The sequence below is a fragment of the Epargyreus clarus genome, unplaced genomic scaffold (assembly GCF_041222505.1).
Source record: "Epargyreus clarus isolate Ecla_fem2 unplaced genomic scaffold, WU_Ecla_fem_2.2 ptg000035l, whole genome shotgun sequence".
Taxonomy (NCBI): domain Eukaryota; kingdom Metazoa; phylum Arthropoda; class Insecta; order Lepidoptera; family Hesperiidae; genus Epargyreus; species Epargyreus clarus.
Window position 1 is genome coordinate 334,057 of NW_027332240.1, and position 18,426 is coordinate 352,482.

The window sequence follows — 18,426 nt, forward strand, 5'->3', positions numbered from 1 at the left end:
AATCGTCGGGAAGACGATTCTCTATGGAGAGTTGTACGCCCCTGTGGGCGGCCAGAAGATTCTCCACATCGGTGGAGAGTTTGTTAGGAGCGTCGGTCAAGATATTTCTTGGCCGACGGCAATTGTAACGGGTAGGAAGAGGGGCAGCATAGTCCGCTGCACCCTTGATTAAGGGGTTGGAATGGTTTTCTGAGCGGTTGAAGAACGCTTCAGAGAATTGTCTGAGGACTTGTTGTATTGGAGCGAGCTCCAGGTCGCGGTGGAGGTCAGCGTTTCTGACATACCAGGGGGCATTAAGTGCCCGACGACAAAAGAGATTTTGTATGACCTGGAGTTTGTCTAGGATGGTGGGATTCGCGTGAGCGAAGACTGGAGAGGCGTATGTTAACACCGGTCGAATGCAAACCTTATACAGCGTTCGCTTATTCCTGGCTGACAACTTGCTGTGTCTGCCAATCATGGCGTTGAGGCGGCTCATGTAAGAGCGGGCGGTATGGGTGACTTTAGAGACGTGGGGTCTAAAGGTGAGGCCCGGGTCAAGGGTAACTCCTAGGTATTTTACCGTGGGCCTCCATGGAATGGGGGCCCCGAGTAATTTGACGGAGGGCAGGTTGTTTAAGCGCCTGCGTTTGTGGTCGAAGCGCATTGCGGAGCTTTTCTCCGCATTGACTTCGATGCGCCATTTCCTAAACCAATCTCCTAACTCGTTGACCGAGCGTTGGAGTTTGGCGAGGACAGATGACTCCTTTTGCCCTTGGATGTAAAGGGCGGTGTCATCGGCGAAGAGTGAGAGCTGCACCCCATTTTTGGGGATAGGAATATCGTTGGAGTACGATATGAATAATGTAGGAGCGAGCACTGAGCCTTGAGGGACTCCGGCTGTTACGGGGCGTGGGGGAGAGAGGATACCTTCGTGCCTGTAGCGGAAGGTTCTGTCCTGAAGGTAGGAAGCCACGATGCGGACTAGGCGATCAGGAAGACCAGAATGGTATAGCTTGTATACCAGTCCTCCATGCCAGACTTTGTCAAAAGCCTTGGCGACGTCGAAGAAGACTGCTAGTGTCTTGTTACGTCTTGGATAAAACCCGCTTGTGATGTACTCGACAATGCGGTGGACTTGTTGGGGGCACGAGTGCTGGAGGCGAAAGCCAAATTGGTGAGGAATGATGAGTGGGGGAGCATCTATTGGGAAGAGGTGCCCTCTTATGTGAACGAGGATCACCCGTTCGAAAACCTTGCCCATTGCATTGAGGAGGCTAATGGGGCGGTGGTTGGAGGGAATATGTTTCGGTTTCCCAGGCTTGGGAATACCGATAACTGTTGCTGTCTTCCAGGCTGTTGGAAAGAAGCTGAGATCGAGGCAGGCATTGAAGATAATGACCAGAAGGGTCAGTGCCTGCTCGGGGAAGTGTTTGAGCGCCAGGTTGGAGATACCATCCGGACCTGGGGCTTTACGAGGTTTCAAACCGCGGATGACGGTCCGGACCTCGTCTGTAGTGATTTTAATGGGAGCAGAGGTGACAGGGAGAGAGATCTTTTTAAGGACCTCCTCCTCCACCTTGTGAATGTGGATAGGGTCGCACGGTTGAGTGCTGGGGGAGCACTGCGCAGCGATGCTATCTGCGAAGCATTCGGCCTTCTCAGCGTCTTCGAAGGCTATGCTGCCGTCGGGACGCGTGAGAGGGGGAGTGCTTGAGAAGGCTTCGGTACGAAATCGTCTAGCGATTTTGTAGAATGCCTTATGAGAAGGTTGGATATCCTCCATGAGAGAGTTCCAGTTGGAGTCCCTCAATTCGGCTAGCCGGGATCTGACTTTCCTTTGGAGGGCGTTAGCGCGCCTCCTAAGGACAGGGGTAGGATACTTGGCGGCCCATCTGAGGGCTGCGTTTTTAGTTTGGATTAGCTTCCTGACCTCGCGAGGTAGTTTGCGGTTCGGGACCTCTACCACCTTCGCGTTGTCATGAAGCGAAGTCTGAACTAGCTGGGTGAGTGAGTTCACCGTACTGTCTATTTTCTCCGGGCTAACAAGGTAGTCTGGGGGAATAGTATACGGTGAATCGGGGGCCTCTATGGCCGAGGTGAGAGATTTCTCGTACCCTTCCCAATTAGTGAAGGTTTTCGAGGAGGTATGGGGAGTTGGATCATAGGGACCTAACTGTAGAGAGACTGGACGATGGTCTGAGCCCAGATCGTCCAGTGTTTCGATCGCTCTTGTATTGAGCGCGACGCCTTTAAGGAGGGCGAAATCCAGCACGTCGGGTTCTTGGTCTTCCCGATCGGGGTAGTGGGTTGGCGCTGTTGGAGAGAAGATATCAAAGTCCAGTGCGCGGGAAATGGTTAAGAGTTTCTTGCCGTTGGTGTTAGTCAGACGACTGTTCCAAACGGTATGTTTGCAATTGAAATCTCCAAATAGTACGACAGAGTCTCCGAGCGAGAGGAGGGCCTCCAAGTCGCTTTGGAGAGGGGCTTTGTTGGCGGGGAGGTAAATTGAGGCTATGATCAGGGACGGGTGTCCTGTCATGCCTAATTTGCATATGGTGGCTTCCATATTGGTGAGCTTGGGTGTTTCCAGAGGGGTGCAATGGAAGGATCTCTTGTAGTAGATGGCAGTGCCTCCGCCACGACGGTCGTCGGCTCTGTCATTACGTACAAGCGCGTAAGAGGGGAGACTTACGCCTTTAAGGGAGGGCTTGAGGAAAGTTTCCTGAACAAGCAGCAGGTCGATATCCCTGTTGCGGACGAACTCTTTGAGTTCGGGAATGCAAGGCTTAAGACCTCGTGCATTGAAGGAGATAAGCGAGACGCCTTTAGGTTTTTGACGACCGGGATGAAGGGGTTGAGTATGAGTATGGACGTTACTCATTGAATGGACTTGAACAACGCTAGGTGTTCAGAGTAGATTGCGATGCGCTCCGCCTGACTGGCGTTACGCATCTTTTGCGAGACGAGTATGATCTCGTCGAGGTTCACGCCCTTAACGCAGTCCTTAAGGAACATGATATGTTCCCTTACCGATGCGTCTTGGGTGGGACGGGGAGTGGGAGTGGCCTTAGGGGCCGGGGTTGGTGGGGCGGTCGCGGGTGCGACTTTCCTCCAACTCATGGGAGCGGTTGGGGTTTTGGAGGCCCCTAGCCGCGGGAAGTTGGTCGAATTGACCGGAGGTGGGCCTGCTTTCGAGGGCTGCTTTTTAGCAACCTTCTTTTGAGCGGGACGGGGGGCTTTAGGGCAGCCACGGTAGTTAGCCGGGTGCCCAGAAGTGGTGCATAGCACGCAGGCAGGAGGGGACTCGTCTTCACGAGTTCTCTTGCACTCACGTGTGGCGTGGGGTTCTAGGCACTTGACGCACCTTGGGGGGGCAGTGCAGTTCGCCGCTGCATGGCCGTAAAGCTGGCAGCGGTGGCACTGGGCAGGGTAGCCACGCTTGTTAGGTGGTTCCACCTTGATCTCAGAAAGGCCACAGATTGTGAGCTCCTTCTCCTTGAAAATGTCCTTGGAGGACGGGGTCTTGGCTAGAATGGCCAGGGCTAGAGGGTATTTGACCCCGTTGCGGTTGTACAACTTGTGTACACCTTCCACGGGGAACCCTTGGTTGACTAGATCCGTTAGGATTTCGTCTGTGGGAAGCTCGTAGGGGAGACCCCTAAGGACCGCTTTGATTTTGCGGTCCTCTTCTAAAGCGTACGTGTGGTACGGGAGTTGAAGGTGAGTTAGGAGCCTAATGAGGCTCCTGAAGTCCTCGGTGGTGGGGCATGAAACGCGAATAGAGTCGCGAAGGTTACGTGCCTTGGTGTAGTGGATCTGTTTTTCCACTAGGGTTTTAGAGAAGTCGGACCATTTCGACTTATCTCTGAAGAAAATGTGTGGGGGCGGTTTGCACTTGGCAAGTGCCGGTTCGCAGCGCGTGGCTGGCTTGGTGGGCTTAGCCGCGGGGGTTGAGCTCTGGGGCTCGGTGGAGGTTTTTGGCACGGGGGCCAGAGTGGAGGCTTTTGGCACGGGGGCCAGAGCGGGGGCCGCTGGGGCTGGGGTGGCTTCGAAAGAGGCCTCGGAAGAGGTTTCACTTGTCGCCTTAGCGACGCGTTTCACCGGTCGTTTCTTGGTCTTCCTCGACTTGACAGGGGTGAAACCCTGGTCGTCGTCGGAGGAGGGGGCGGTGATGAGGGTGTGCTCCGACGATTCGTCGGAGGAGGCGGGGCGTTTGAGCGAGATGGCATCGAAGTCCATCTCGTGTCTCGGGGTGGCATCAGGGGATGCGGGTGAATCAGTAACGGACAGGGGATCCGTTACGGATTTTAAGGGCTCGCAAAGGGAGCGGAGTTTGACTGAGTCAAATGGGCGATTGAGCTCCTTGCTCAAGAGGGAGGACAGAGCCTCGAAAAACCTATCTGTTACCATGTAGGCCATGGTAACCTGGGATGCCTCCCTGCCGAGGCAGGGAGCTAACGGGGAGGGGGAGGGAAATGCAATTACCCCTAAGGGAAAGTAACTGCTACCGTCACCCTTGGGATAGCCCAAGTGCAGTGGGATCGGGTCTGCCGGTTTCTCTCAGGCCGAGAGGTCTGAGAAGCGCACCGGGTCAACGCTAGCTGGTTTCGTTGGCACCGTTAGGTATCCACCAACTCAAACGCGTCGGGACGTGAGTTTTGTTTATTCCCAATAAATTGGCAATAAACAAAGCACGGACCGCTATCGATAATATCGAGTAGGCGAGAACCGGCCGAAAGGCCAGAGAAAATTCTGGGTTAGGAAACACTAGAGCGCGAGCAGGCGGGGCTGCTCGGTCTGGCGTTCAAACGCAGAGTGAACTTTTGATGTGGGTATCTTGTACTGTCAAAAATGGTGTTTTTTTGTTAAATGTTTCTACGTTCCGGGTATCGGTGTTTTCTTTTTTGGCGGAGATTTTATATCAATTACACGTCTAAAATAGATAAATTAATATCAATAAAATGATATTACACTTGCTACTACTAAATCAAATCCATTTTCTTGTATAATATACTAGTAGTGATCGCGGCTTCGCGCGCGTTAAAAAAATAACATGACATACTCGTAAATATACTGATTCTTTTTACTTTCATTGGAAAGATAGTGGCGCCATCTGTCGAAAATTGATCGTACCAACTCAGTAACCTTCGTTGGCTCATGCACAACAACCTTGCGAAAGATCATCACATGATCAAATGCATAGTTTACGATTCTATAAAGGACATACAGACAGACACTCATTTTTATATATATATAGATGTCATAACCCATATAGGAAATTTCTGTATAGGAAAATCTATTTTGAAGAAACATAAAAAAGTGATTGGGGTGTTTATTAGAGATTCAATTTCTTATTTCGTTTCTTAAAAAAGGCTGTATTGTTTTATTTTCTACGATAGACAGTAATTAGTATTTCCCCGGTTGGCTTTTACGGAAATCGCCGGAAATCGACACCGGAAATTACATTTTGTGCGGTTAAAGAATGTCCGAAGACATTTTATAGTAATAAAACTAATAAATTAGTTGTCTTTAAGCTTCGGCTTAAATATACTGTAATTAATGTATATGATTAGTCAAGTCGGGTGGTCAGCATTTGGTGGTGAACGTTACTGGCTTATATGCTTTCATGCTGCTTATAAAGGTGGTAGAACCCTTTGAGGTTGGAGCCCGCCGGCACCACCGCCACACCTATGTGGCCTAATAACAGCAGTGTTAAGCGCTGCTGTGTTCTAGTTTGTAGGGTGTGGTAAGGGAGACATACTTTTCCGAAGCGTTCCAGCTTAGTCCTCAGGGGTAGCGGCGCATCTGTGGCCGACCTCAGGTAAGAATGTGGTCTTGTCTGGGATTGATGTCCATGGGCGGCAGTACACATCAGATAGACTGCATGCTCGTCTACTACTCCTCATTATAAATAAAATCAGTCATTGAGATAATTTTCAAGAATAATTAGCGTGATAAAGACAAATGAATAGACTTTCATTAGCGTATGTCCTAGGCTTGATATATATAAATACCAACTGGGTTTTCCTTTAATATAAAGGTTATATTCTATTTTTGGTGCACAATGTTAATAGTGAGAGTAGCATTGATTTATTTTTGTGAAACATATTTCTTGTAGACTTCTGTAGGTGTACCGATGTAAATAACAAGATTATATAAAAAAACTACTTTTATTTTAAGATGCGGATGTATTATCACACGAAATCGACAGTGTCAATGAACCTTCACGATCACAGCACTTAAACAGTACCCTTGGTATGAGTTTTACGTTTTTTCAAATATGACTGTTGTTTGTGTTGTTGTGTTGTTGTTGTTGTTTTGTTTACGTATTTGCCCATACGTTTCAATCAGCGCCCCCAGCGGACTGTATCAGAACTGACTAAGACACTAACAATAATTGAGGGCTCTGCATGATTATAAAAGATGTGTGTTATGGAGCTTCTTTCGCCGCTTCTTCTCCATTGACATACAAAAAGTGCTTTGTTAAAACCTATTTTGAATTAAAAAAAAATTTGATTTGATTTTGATTGTTATATTACTTAAACTAAGTTCTGAGGTTGCATCTGTAACCAAACTTGGCTATTGCTGCTATCCCATTGTTTTGATACCAGACATTACTACTTACCATCAAATTGCCGTGATAGCCTAGTAGTTAAGAAACTCGGCCTCTTGATCGAGGCGTCCGTTGTTCAAATCCCAGGCATCCTAATTTTTCAACGTTATGTGCGTATTACAAATTTATTATCGTTTGCTAAACGACGAATAAAAACATCGTGAGTCTGCATACCTGAGAAAGTTTTCGAAGGTATGTGAAGTCTACCAATTCGCACTTGACCAGCGCGGTGGACTATAGCCAAATCCTTCTCACTCTGAGAGGAGAAATGTGGGCAGCAGGACATTGATGGGTTGATGATGATGATGATCAAATTCATGCATGTTTACTTTTTTAACTTCCTAAAAAAACAAAATACTTATAAACTAAATTATTTTATAAGTAACGCGGTGCTCAAAGCTTAGTTCACAAATGCAAGTTGCATTTAGAAGTGGCATTGACCACTGCGGCGGAAGGTTACCGACACATAGACAAGGTTGATAAGGACAGTTAGATAATATCTCTTCATAATAAATGGTCTTATTTTCTTTGATTACATTGTTATCTTTTCATACTCTCCTTACATAAGATGCAATTTACCTGATGTTAAGTAGCTACAGCCCATGGAAATCTGTAATGAACCCCAGATAAGAGTCCTACTTGAGATCGGCCTCAGATGTGTAGCTATATCTGAGAACTTCATTGTAATGCTTCGGATAATTATATCTTTTTTGCCACACCATTCAAACCAGAACACAGCAGCGCTTATATCTGAGGACTTCGTTGTAATGCTTCGGATAATTATGTGTTCCTTACTGCATCCTTCAAACCTAGCACTATACAGGGTGAATTTTTCAAAAAGGCCTTCAGGGCTAAATCCGAAACTATAAGCGAAAACTATTAGCGAAAAATGCTAAAAGGAGTTACAAGGTCGATTTTGATAAAAACTAAAACTGTATCATTACTTTCTTTTCCTTGGTTTGGCCCTGAAGGCCCGTTTGAAAAATTCACCCTGTATATAACTTATCACTATTATACGACAGAATTAGGTGCGGCGGTGATAACTTCGGCGTCGTACCACGCAGGTTTCTTCCACCTTAAACAACATTCTATTGATTGTAAATTTAAGATTAAAAATTCCGTTTTTATGCTGTTATTAAGCTTACGCTGTCTGTCCGTCTGTCACAGGGCTAATTTTTATATAGTGGGTATTACAATGGTCGTTATAACAACAAAAAAGAACGAAATCTTGTTAGTACGCAACCTTCTAAGTGCAACGACTCGTACTTCACCGATTATATTGTATCAATGCCGCAATTAACATGCCCAAAACTAGGCGTGGACATTATCTTTACAACATAAGATAGATGTCCAACAATGGCGATTACCAATCTCAATGTGTCCGGGACAAGGCCTCGGGTTCATTAGGGTAGAGACCGGCTGACCCAGTTGTGGCGATCGATGCGGGTGAACGACCCCAGGGCTGCCACGCGTTTGTTAAGAAATATATATTGCTTTAAATTTATAACAAAAATTGAGGTTTTGATATGCATTCCTTTTGAGTGATTAAATTCATTGTTTTGTAAAGAAGTGCTGGCACAAACGGCCGGCACTTCTTTTACAAAATATCTGCTAAATAATAGCAATGTGCGGCTGTGATCTGGTTTAAAAGTTGTGGTAAAACAGTACTAATGATAATATATCTACTACTATATTTTTAGGAGAAGCAGCACATCTTACTTCTAGAAGAAAATTCTGTCCCTATTTAAGGGCTGATCTAAGTCCATGGGCGGCAGTGACGACTCAATATTAAATATTCTCATTTACTACTAGTAAAAAAGCTTAACTTAGCAATTAAAATAACGTTAAAGGAAAACATTTACGCACATACATTGTAAATTATTTAAATAAAACATTTTATTCGCGACCTTGTAAATAAGGAAATGTGCTACTAATCCGCAATAAAATGTATAATAATGCACATAAATAAAGTATCCGCTTAAACAATTTCAAGAGCAATCGAACCTCAATTGAAGCCTTACTGCACGAACCTTTCAGTTCTAATTGTAAGGTTCTGTAGCACTGAAATTTTAACCTACAATCATTGACGTTAAGAAGCGGTTCTCAATCTTTTTTTACCGGGAATTCTTTAATGTTTCAATTCATTGTAATTTTATTGCGATGATATTTTTACAAATTGAGAGGGATTCATGCTATAGTCTACCACACTGACCACATGTGGGTTGGTAGAGTTTACACCTTTGAGAACAATTTATAGTGTTTGTAGTTATGTAAGTATATTTATGATGTTTTTCTTCGTAAAAAAGCGATTGACAAGTTATTTCTATTATGCACTTTTGAAGGTGGTTGAACCCTTTGTGGCTCGACTTCCGCGGCACCACCACAACACCTATTTCTGCCTAATAACAGCAGTGTTGAACGTTGCTGTGTTCTGGGACATACTTTTCCGAGTCAATCAAGCTCAGTTCTCAAGGGAAGCAGCCAATGTTTGGGCGACCTCAGGTAGGAATCAAATCTTATTTGGGATTGATTACAAATGTCTATGGACTGCACTAAACACTTATCATCAATTAAACTGCTCAGGCTTGCTACTTCAGCCTATTAATAAGCCGTGAGTCCACGCTTAGCTCTAACACGCCAGCGAAATCAAAACAGGTGCCAGGTGCTTGCTTGAAAACAGAGCTGAAATTCTAAACTTAAGTGTCGCAATACGACTTACACGAAAACCATAATTCCTTCCGGGTGCCTTCCGTGACAACACCCTTACACTTAAACCATTTAGAACCTTATAAACGCGAAATAGCAACCACTTTTCACTGTCACACTAAGTCACACCTCACGTTTAATTAAATTTAAACTGTACGCAAGTGTAATAAAGTTTATTCTTAATTGCGGTATGAATTGTAGAGACTGTGGTAGAGACTGAGTTTGAAGGTACTTTATGTGGTGAGAAATAGAGTTGGTAGTACCTTAGCATGATTTATAAGAATCCCTAAAGTATAAGGTAAAGTTTAATTTGGAGATTTATCAAGTGGATTCATGGCATGACGTCATTTGAATCATGACGGTTTTATGGGATGGGATACGGTTACGGGAGTTAGGGGATTATCCCACGTTATTAGTAACTACAATGATGGATTAGTTTGTTTCCGATAAGTCTGAGGTTCAATTCCGATTGGAAAATCAAATTCATGTGTTTAATTCTAAAGTCGTTTGTGGCCCACTGTTGGGCAAGGGTAGATATCCGAGAACTACACTAAGAAGAGTCTCACAATAGCTGATTAAGCCATATTTCACCAGACTGGCTTACTAAGAGCAGTTTGGTATATATTCACACCTTTCGGATTTTCTTAAGGATATTATTTGGGTTTCCTCACAATTTTTTCTTTTGCAGTTTAACCATTAATTTGTAAACTAAATATTGATTTTTAATAACTGTTTTGGGTAAGCCATGTTTTCAAAAATCGGTTAATTGGGGAGGCTTAGGGAAGAGGCTTACGAGGCATCTACAATAATCACTATTAAACTACATACCTGTCATTTCACACTTCTAAGATTGTTATGTAATTACATTAAATATAATTAACTATGTATGATATGTACAAAAAGTAGTATACATACAATATGTATACTACTTTTTGTTAGGGTTCCGTACTCAAAGGGTAAAAACGGAACCCTATTACTAAGACTCCGCTGTCTGACCGTCTGTCCGTCTGTCCGTCTGTCCATCTGTCTGTCTGTCACAGGGCTCTATCTCCTGAACCATAATAGATAGAAACTTGATTTTTACAGAGTATTTACAGAGAGTAGCCGCTATAACAACAAATACTAAAAATAAATGCTATTTTTCGACGTTTTTCGCTTTATCTATTCAACCGTAATAGGTAGACAGTTCAAATTTTTAAAATGTATATGTATATGTGTTATTTCTGCCAGGCACACGAAACGTTCCTAAGTAGTCATCATATCAGTCCGTGATCGTCATCGTCTTAACATAAGAATGCAGTACCCTTGCATGAGGTTTTACGTTTTTACAAAAAATACTGTTTTTGTATATGTTTACGTATTTCCCGTACATTTCCAATCAGTTCTGATACAGTCCTAGGGGCGCTAGGGGACAAAGTCAAGTTCAAATTCCAAAATTCACATTTATTTTAAAAGATAATTTGAATAACCCGGAAAATATATTTGAAAAATAATGAAAAATCTTATTCAATGAGTACAATATGTGTACGTCATAATAATAATTGGCCAAGTGCAAGTCGGACTCGCACGCAGAGGGTTCCGTACCACCAACATTTTCATATTTATATTTTTCTAATATTTGTTATTATAGTAGCCATTGAAGTAAATATATTGTGAAAATTTGAACTGTCTACCTATTACGGTTAAATAGATAAAGCGAAAAACGTTGAAAAATAGCATTTATTTTTAGTATTTGTTGTTATAGCGGCTACTCTGCGTAAATACTCTGGTAAAAATCAAGTTTATATCTATTATGGTTCAGGACATAGAGCCCTGTGACAGACAGACAGATGGACAGACGGACAGACGGACAGACGGTCAGACAGCGGAGTCTTAGTAATAGGGTTCCGTTTTTACCCTTTGAGTACGGAACCCTAACAAAAAGTAGTATACATACAATATCATACATGTAATTACATATTATAATAATGTATTAAAATTATTTCTGGTTGTAATGTTTTAAATTCTACTTTATTTTTACTTTTAATTTTTTTTTTAAACTTATTTTAAAAATTAACTTTTCCGAGTCATTCCAGCCTACTCCTCAAATGTAGCGGTGCATCTGTGTCTGACTTCAGGTAGGAATCTAATCCTATCTGGTGTTGATTACAGATGTCCTTGGGCGGCAGTAGCCACTTACTATCAGGTGGACTGCAGGCTCGTCTGTTACTCCTATATTACAAAAAAAATACAAACATCTTGTCGTGGGAAAATAAAAGTAATTATGTGTCACCTGATTAAAATATTCCGTTCTATCTATATTGTTCCGAAAATCGTAATGAAATGTTTTGAGAGTGGCCTTATTCAAAACAAGCTTTCAAAAATAGCAGTCCTTATCCAAGGTCCCGCATAACTTGGGTTCATTTCCGTCTTTTCAGGATATGAAATATGCCTAAATATCGATGTTGTGGCAGACAAGTAGGAAGCGAGTATGCAGTCTCTCATGATAACAGGTGGTAGAACCCTTTGTGGTTCGACTCCGGCGGCACCACCGCCACACCTATTTCTGCCTCATAACAGCAGTGTTAAGCACTGTTGTGTTCCGGTTTGAAGGGTGTGGTAAGGGAGACATACTTTTCCGAGGCGTATCACCTTCGTCCTCAAGGGTAGCAGCGCATCTGTGGCCGACCTCAGATGGGAATATCCAATCCTATCTAGGTTTGATTACAGATGTCTATGGGCGGCAGTAGCCACTTACCATCAGGTGGACTGCACGCTTGTCTGCTAATCTCATATTATAAAAAGAAAAAAAAGTAACAACTGGTTATTGCTATTTAATCAACCATAAATAAGTTTTCAATTCGTGAGGACTCTCGTGAGGACTAAGCTGGGATGTTTCGTGTCTTATTATAGTTTCGATGATACGATAACGACTTGTTACTATCATCTGAGCAACCATAAGTAGGTTTGAATTATTATCACAAGTTGGCTTCGGATGTATTTCTTCTCGTGAGGACTAAGTTGGGATGTTTCGTGTGTTATTATACTTTTCAAACCAGGATTCAGCGTTTGAGACTTGGTATAAGGCAGAATTAGATGTGGCGATGGTACATCCGAATTGAAAACACTAATGGTTTTAGTATTATATACATCATTCGTAAATAAGGAAAGAAAAAGAGACGAAGCCTAGTGGTTGAATGTAATCAATATTAATATAATTATAATGTATTTTTAAAATTTTGCATGCTTCCCTGAAGCTAAGTGTGAGAAAATTGTTAATATTCCTACCAACCCAGATTGTACCACATTTAACAGCAAATAAATGAATATGAATATGGATATGAATATGAAACTCGACCTCTCATCAAAGGGTCTGAAGTTCGAATCTTAAGCATATTTGATTTTTCAATTATGTGCATATTATAAATTAATTATCACTTACTTAAACAGTAAAGAAAAACGTGAGAAACGTTTTTTGAGTTCTTTAAGTTTCCATGGGAGTGAAAAAAACAACGATTACTATTAAACCTATTAGCGTCGTGGACTATAGCCTAAAGCTCACATTGAGAGGAGACTCGTGCCTAGTAGTGGAACAGTAATCTACGCGTGTAAGTACATAGTACATACTCTTTACTAACGTAAAACCACGTTAGGGCTGTTTAAACTCGAGGCGTTCCAACTTAGTCCTCATAAATATGCGCATAGCACCACAGCTTGTGTCGTAATCGATCTACAAAGTTAGCCGAACTTGGGCGCAGTCGGAACTAGGTTAAATATTAAGAAGTACGATTATAATAAATAGCAGCAGTGATAGCAATAATAAATAAAAGCAGTGATAGCCTAGTGGTTAGGAAACTCGGTCTCTCGATCGAGGGGTCCGAGGTTCAAATCCCAGGCACGCACCTCTAATTTTTCAAAGTTATGTGCGTATTAGAAATTAATTATCACTTGCTAAACGGTGAAGGAAAACATCGTGAGGAAACCTACGTACCTGAGAGATTAAAAAAAAAACTCAAATGTATGTGAAGTCTACCAATACGCACTTGGCCAGCGCGGTGGACTATGACCTAATCCTTCTCATTATGAGAGGAGACCCGTGCCCAGCAGTGGGACAGTAATGGGTTGTTGATGATGATGATGAGTACGATTATATTCGCTAGGATAATATTATGCGCGCCCCCGTTCGACTCCGGCGGCACCACCCCACACCTATTTCTGCCTAATAACTGCAATGTAAAGCGCTGCTGTGTTCTGGTTTGAAGGGTATGGTAAGGAAGACATACTTTTCAGAGGCATTACAGCATAGTCCTCTGGGGTATCGGCGCAACTGTGGCCGACCTCAGGTAGGAATATCTAATCCTATCTGGGGTCGATTACAGATGTCCATGGGCGGCAGTAGCCACTTACCATCAGGTGAACTGTATGTTCGTCTGCTTCTCCTATATTATTAAAATATAAATAAAAATTAGGTTATACCAACGAGAACGTCGACAACCCGTTAGTATTTCATTGCTGAGCTTGGGTCTCCTCTCAGACTGAGAGGAGGTTCAGAATCAAGTGCAAATTTGAGAACTTTTTTAAGATCTTTCAGGCGTAAAAGTTTTTTTGATATTTTTATTCACGGTTACAGAAAGTAATAATACATTTCTAATACCTACTTAAGCCTAGTGCTTGAAACTTGGCCTCCTAATCAGAGAGTCCGAGCTTCGAATCCAAGGCACGCAACCCTATTTTTTTAAAGTTATATGCGATTTAATAATAAATAAATATATTATTTATCACTTGCTATATAAGTAAGCGAAGGAAAACATCTAAAACCAACAATCTACATGGCTTAGAGTTCTATAAAAAAGTTTTTGGTGATGTGTGAAATCTAATTCGCACGTAGTCAGTGCGGCGGACTATGTCCTGAAATTCTCTCACACTGAAAAACCTGTGCTCAGCAGTGGGATAGTAATAGTTAAAATAGGTTAACAACTATGTCATACGGTAGTTTGCTATTTCTGTTACATAAAAGATAATAGCATTTTATTTCCCATTAAACTACTTAGTATTATTGACAAACACCTTATTATCTTAATTATGTTGAACAATAATCTTGTTTTTTCCGTAACTCCAACTTAAACAAGTAAAATTGCACTGTTTTATTTGTAATTGTGTAAATAATAAGTGTATTTATACACAAATATTAACATTGATTCGGCCTTGGACATAACACTGTTGTATACATCCTTATCGCCATAATTACGATTATTCAAAGATATCGTTCGTTTGTACAATTGTTGGTATTGGAACATCGAACCTTAGTTGTTGTACAAACGCACAGAATGACGCATTTCGCTCTGAGTATTCGATCTTTTATATACCATATAACCAGTTTCACCGTCAGTTGATAACATGGCTTCCAAAGCAAACGTCACATTTAATATCCTACTCATTTCGATCGCAATTATTTTCGGGAATGTGATACGACTGCGGTACATCCCTATCAGTAATGACGTGAAGCGATCCTTGGGGTTTCCGAAGGAATCCTTCCTGGATTTCACGGAGTTAACCCGACGTTTTGGGTACGTTTCAGAGGAGCATACAGTGGTTACTGATGATGGGTACATTCTGAAGCTGTTTAGGATTGTGAAGGGACGGAATTGTCAGGGCAGGCTCAAAGGACCACCGGTGATTCTGATGCACGGTCTTCTACAAGGCTCTGATACCTGGTTGGACGCAGGGCCCAACGCTGGGCTAGCGTATCTCATATCGGATGCTTGTTGGGACCTGTGGGTTGGGAACCAGCGAGGGAACTACTATGGAAGAAGTCATACCAGGTTAAATCCTGACGAAGATGCGGCATTTTGGAATTTTTCCGTCGATGAAATTGGGTTTTACGATATACCGGCTACAATCGATTATGTTCTGAAGCAAACAGGTGTGAAGAAAGTGAATTATATCGGATATTCTCAAGGAGCGGGGACTTTCTTCATCATGTGTTCAGAAAGACCTGGATATTGTGAGAAGGCGAATATACTGATTGGTTTAGCACCAGCTGCAAGACAAACATACACCAGGTCGAGATTGTACAGACTACTTGCTGAAACTGTTCGGACAATGGAACCGACTTTATCATTAGCTGGCATCCATGAGCTATTTCCAAAGGGAGCATTTAGTCAGGAGTTTCTTGGTGTCTTTTGTCAGCTGGGTAACCTGCCTGAAGGGATCTGTGGTACAGGCTTGGCATTGTTTGATTCCTTTCACCCAGGATCTATAACCAACGATACGTTACGAACGTTGTTCCAGCACTTCCCAGCAGGTACATCAGTCCGAAACATGGCGAGATATGGACAGAGCATGAAGACGGATAGGTTTCAGAAGTTTGACTACGGGAAAACGAAAAACCTTGAGTTGTACGGTAGTGCTGTACCTCCGAATTATAACTTAAGTGCTGTGAGTGTCCCAGTGGTGGCGCTGTATGGTCGAAACGACCATTTAGTTGATACTAAAGACGTTGAGTGGTTAGTGCAGAGACTACCTAATGTGTTGGAAGTTGTGGAGGTAAAGGACCCACTGTGGAACCATATAGATGTTACCTACAGTAAATATACGAGTGAAATGATATTACCGAAAGTAAATGAGTATTTGTTTAAGTATAGCCAAACTTGAGTATGTTCTAAAGTGCTTTTGAAATTGTAAATAGTGATCTAGATTTAAATTTTGAAGGTGATAATTTTTAGAAAGCTAACTGTTCCTTTTTTGTGATTTACTTTGTGATATATATAATAGTATTTTAGATGTAATTAAAATGTGTAGGTTAATTATGTGGTACGTAGACTATTTAATGAAATTTTACACTGATTGACAGGCAATGCACATTTTTAATTAGGGGTGTAAAATATAAAATTTTGGATAGCAATTCCTACCTACATTGTATATAATCGTACATAGAAAATATAAAAAAAAATCACCCCCTAAGAAGGTACAAAAAAAGTATAAGATCTCCTTACAATATAATTGTATGAAAGTTGTTTAGTAAACAGTTTAATTATAAAATTATTGTAATAATTGCTGCTGTGTTCTGTTTTGAAGGGTGTGGTAAGGGAGACATAGTTTTCCGAGGCGTTCCAGCTTCGTCCTCAGGGGTAGCGATGCATCTGTAACCGACCTCAGGTAGGAATAATAACTAATCCTATCTGGGGTTGATTACAGATGTCCATGGGCGGCAGTAGCCACTTACCATCAGGTGGACTATATGCTGATACGTAGGTACTATAACATATTGTTTTTAGTATTTATCACAATTTATACCATGTATCAAAATGGAATTAACAATGCAATAATAATACTTTAGACGGTTGCGAAAGGTAATGTTTATTCTAGAGTCTGTATATATATGTCATACTTTGGCACTCCCTGCAACCGCCCTGCAGCTTTGATTTTAACATATAAGGTGTCGTTGGATTCGTCTAAATTTTAGGAGGATTGTCTACTTTTTTAGTTAATTAAATCTAAGCAGCCAAGTTGTATATTTTGATAATGTTTATTAGTTTATATAATTTATATTTTCTCTTTTAACAATTACTTGTCAGTAATTTTTAGTGTTCCGTACCCAAAGGGTAAAAACGGAACCCTATTACTAAGACTTCGCTGTCTGTCCGTCTGACACAGGGCTCTATCTCTGGAACTGTAATAGATAGACACTAGTTTTTTTTCAGAGGATGCATAACGATGGCCCCTATAACAATAAATACTAAAAATTAAAAAAAAGTTGAATATAAAAAGAGGTCCCCATACAACAAACTGGTATTTTTTGTTATTTTTGGAATTAACTGTTGAACCGTTATAGGTAGACAATTCAATGTACTTCAATGGCTGCTACAATAACAAATAAAAATTACTAGAAATAAAAAATTAAAAAATTTGATGGTACGGAACCCGCCGGGTGCAGGTTCGGCATGCACTTGACCAATTATTATTTGGTTCGGTACCTATTGTAATGTTAACAATAAAAAATTGAAACTTTATTATTATTGTATTTCGACTAGTAGGCGAATACTATAACAGGCAATTATCTTGTAATGTCATAATGTAACGTGCGTGAAATTGTGCGTGTGAACGACCTTTTATATTGACCAATATGGTTCTAAAATGAAAATGTATATTAATTTCCTGATTGCAAACCCGAAATTATTATTATGAGCTACGCGTGATTGAATGGTTACTATACCGGTGTGACGAACAGAGTTTCGGATTCATTCCTCGGCCAAGCAAATATCTATATTCTATAATGTAAGATTTTTGTTCTGGGTCTGGGTGTTGTACATTGTATCGCAATATAAGGAATTATAGTATACGGCTTTAATGTAAAAAGTACCTTTTTATTTTTTTTACGAGGGGGAAACTTTCGAAAGGTACCCGGTGCCGTGGGAGCGACACAGGGCTATGTGGGATTTTTACCGCACTAAAACCTCTCCGGTGGCCGTCCTCGGCGCTGTGTAGAGGACTCCAGGATATCGGAGTGCCTCAACCGGAGTCCTCTTGGCGCGTTGACCCGTCATGCTCCGCCCAGGTGAGCTTTACGCTCACCACATCTGGCGTTCACGACGGTATGCGACCACACCGCCGTCCGTCCCGGGGTTGCTGGCCGGGCGGTTTGAGCTCCCACTTTTGCCGTCCGCAACCCCGGAAGCTCCCTTTTAGTCGTCTCTTACGACAGGCAGGGGATACCGTAGCCCTATTCTGGTCCCGGAACTACAGGGATAGTGGTGTAAAAAGTACCTAAATTATCCTTAAGTTCTCATTTCTAGTAATAATAGGCTGACTAAAATATTTTGTCTGCTGACGTCCTCAGTTACTTTTAGTTTAGTTTCTTAATTAGTTAAACGGGAAACGGTAACCAAAATCAAACCAAGGTTTAAAAATATTTTGTGCGTGGGTTCGGCGGTCAGATTATACAATCAAGGTCATATTCTACCTAAACATCGTCCTGACTATGACATCTAAAGGATTTTATATTTTTTTTAAAATGTAACTCTCTTAGCCTCTAACATTGTACAATTGTATTTTGAAGAATCACGTGGTCATCGTGTGTATGGTTCCCATGTTCGATTCTCTGACACAGATTGTAAGGGATATTTTATCTCGAATCACTCACTCAT

At 41.9% G+C, this 18,426-nt stretch overlaps 2 protein-coding genes across 2 annotated transcripts in view; both read left to right on the top strand.

Annotated features, from left to right (window-relative positions):
* Positions 1 to 18,426, top strand: part of LOC140756362 (uncharacterized) — a 141,873-nt gene that overhangs the window by 12,203 nt on the left and 111,244 nt on the right. The window lies entirely within an intron of this gene.
* Positions 14,661 to 16,335, top strand: LOC140756550 (lipase 3). The gene has a single exon (XM_073092073.1). It carries the CDS (start codon positions 14,678 to 14,680, stop codon positions 15,932 to 15,934), a length of 1,257 nt encoding a protein of 418 aa, XP_072948174.1. The 5' UTR covers positions 14,661 to 14,677; the 3' UTR covers positions 15,935 to 16,335.

What these genes read in the sequence shown, in the direction of transcription:
- LOC140756550 (XM_073092073.1), top strand. Translation starts at nt 14,678, where the DNA reads ATGGCTTCCAAAGCAAACGTCACATTTAATATCCTACTCATTTCGATC.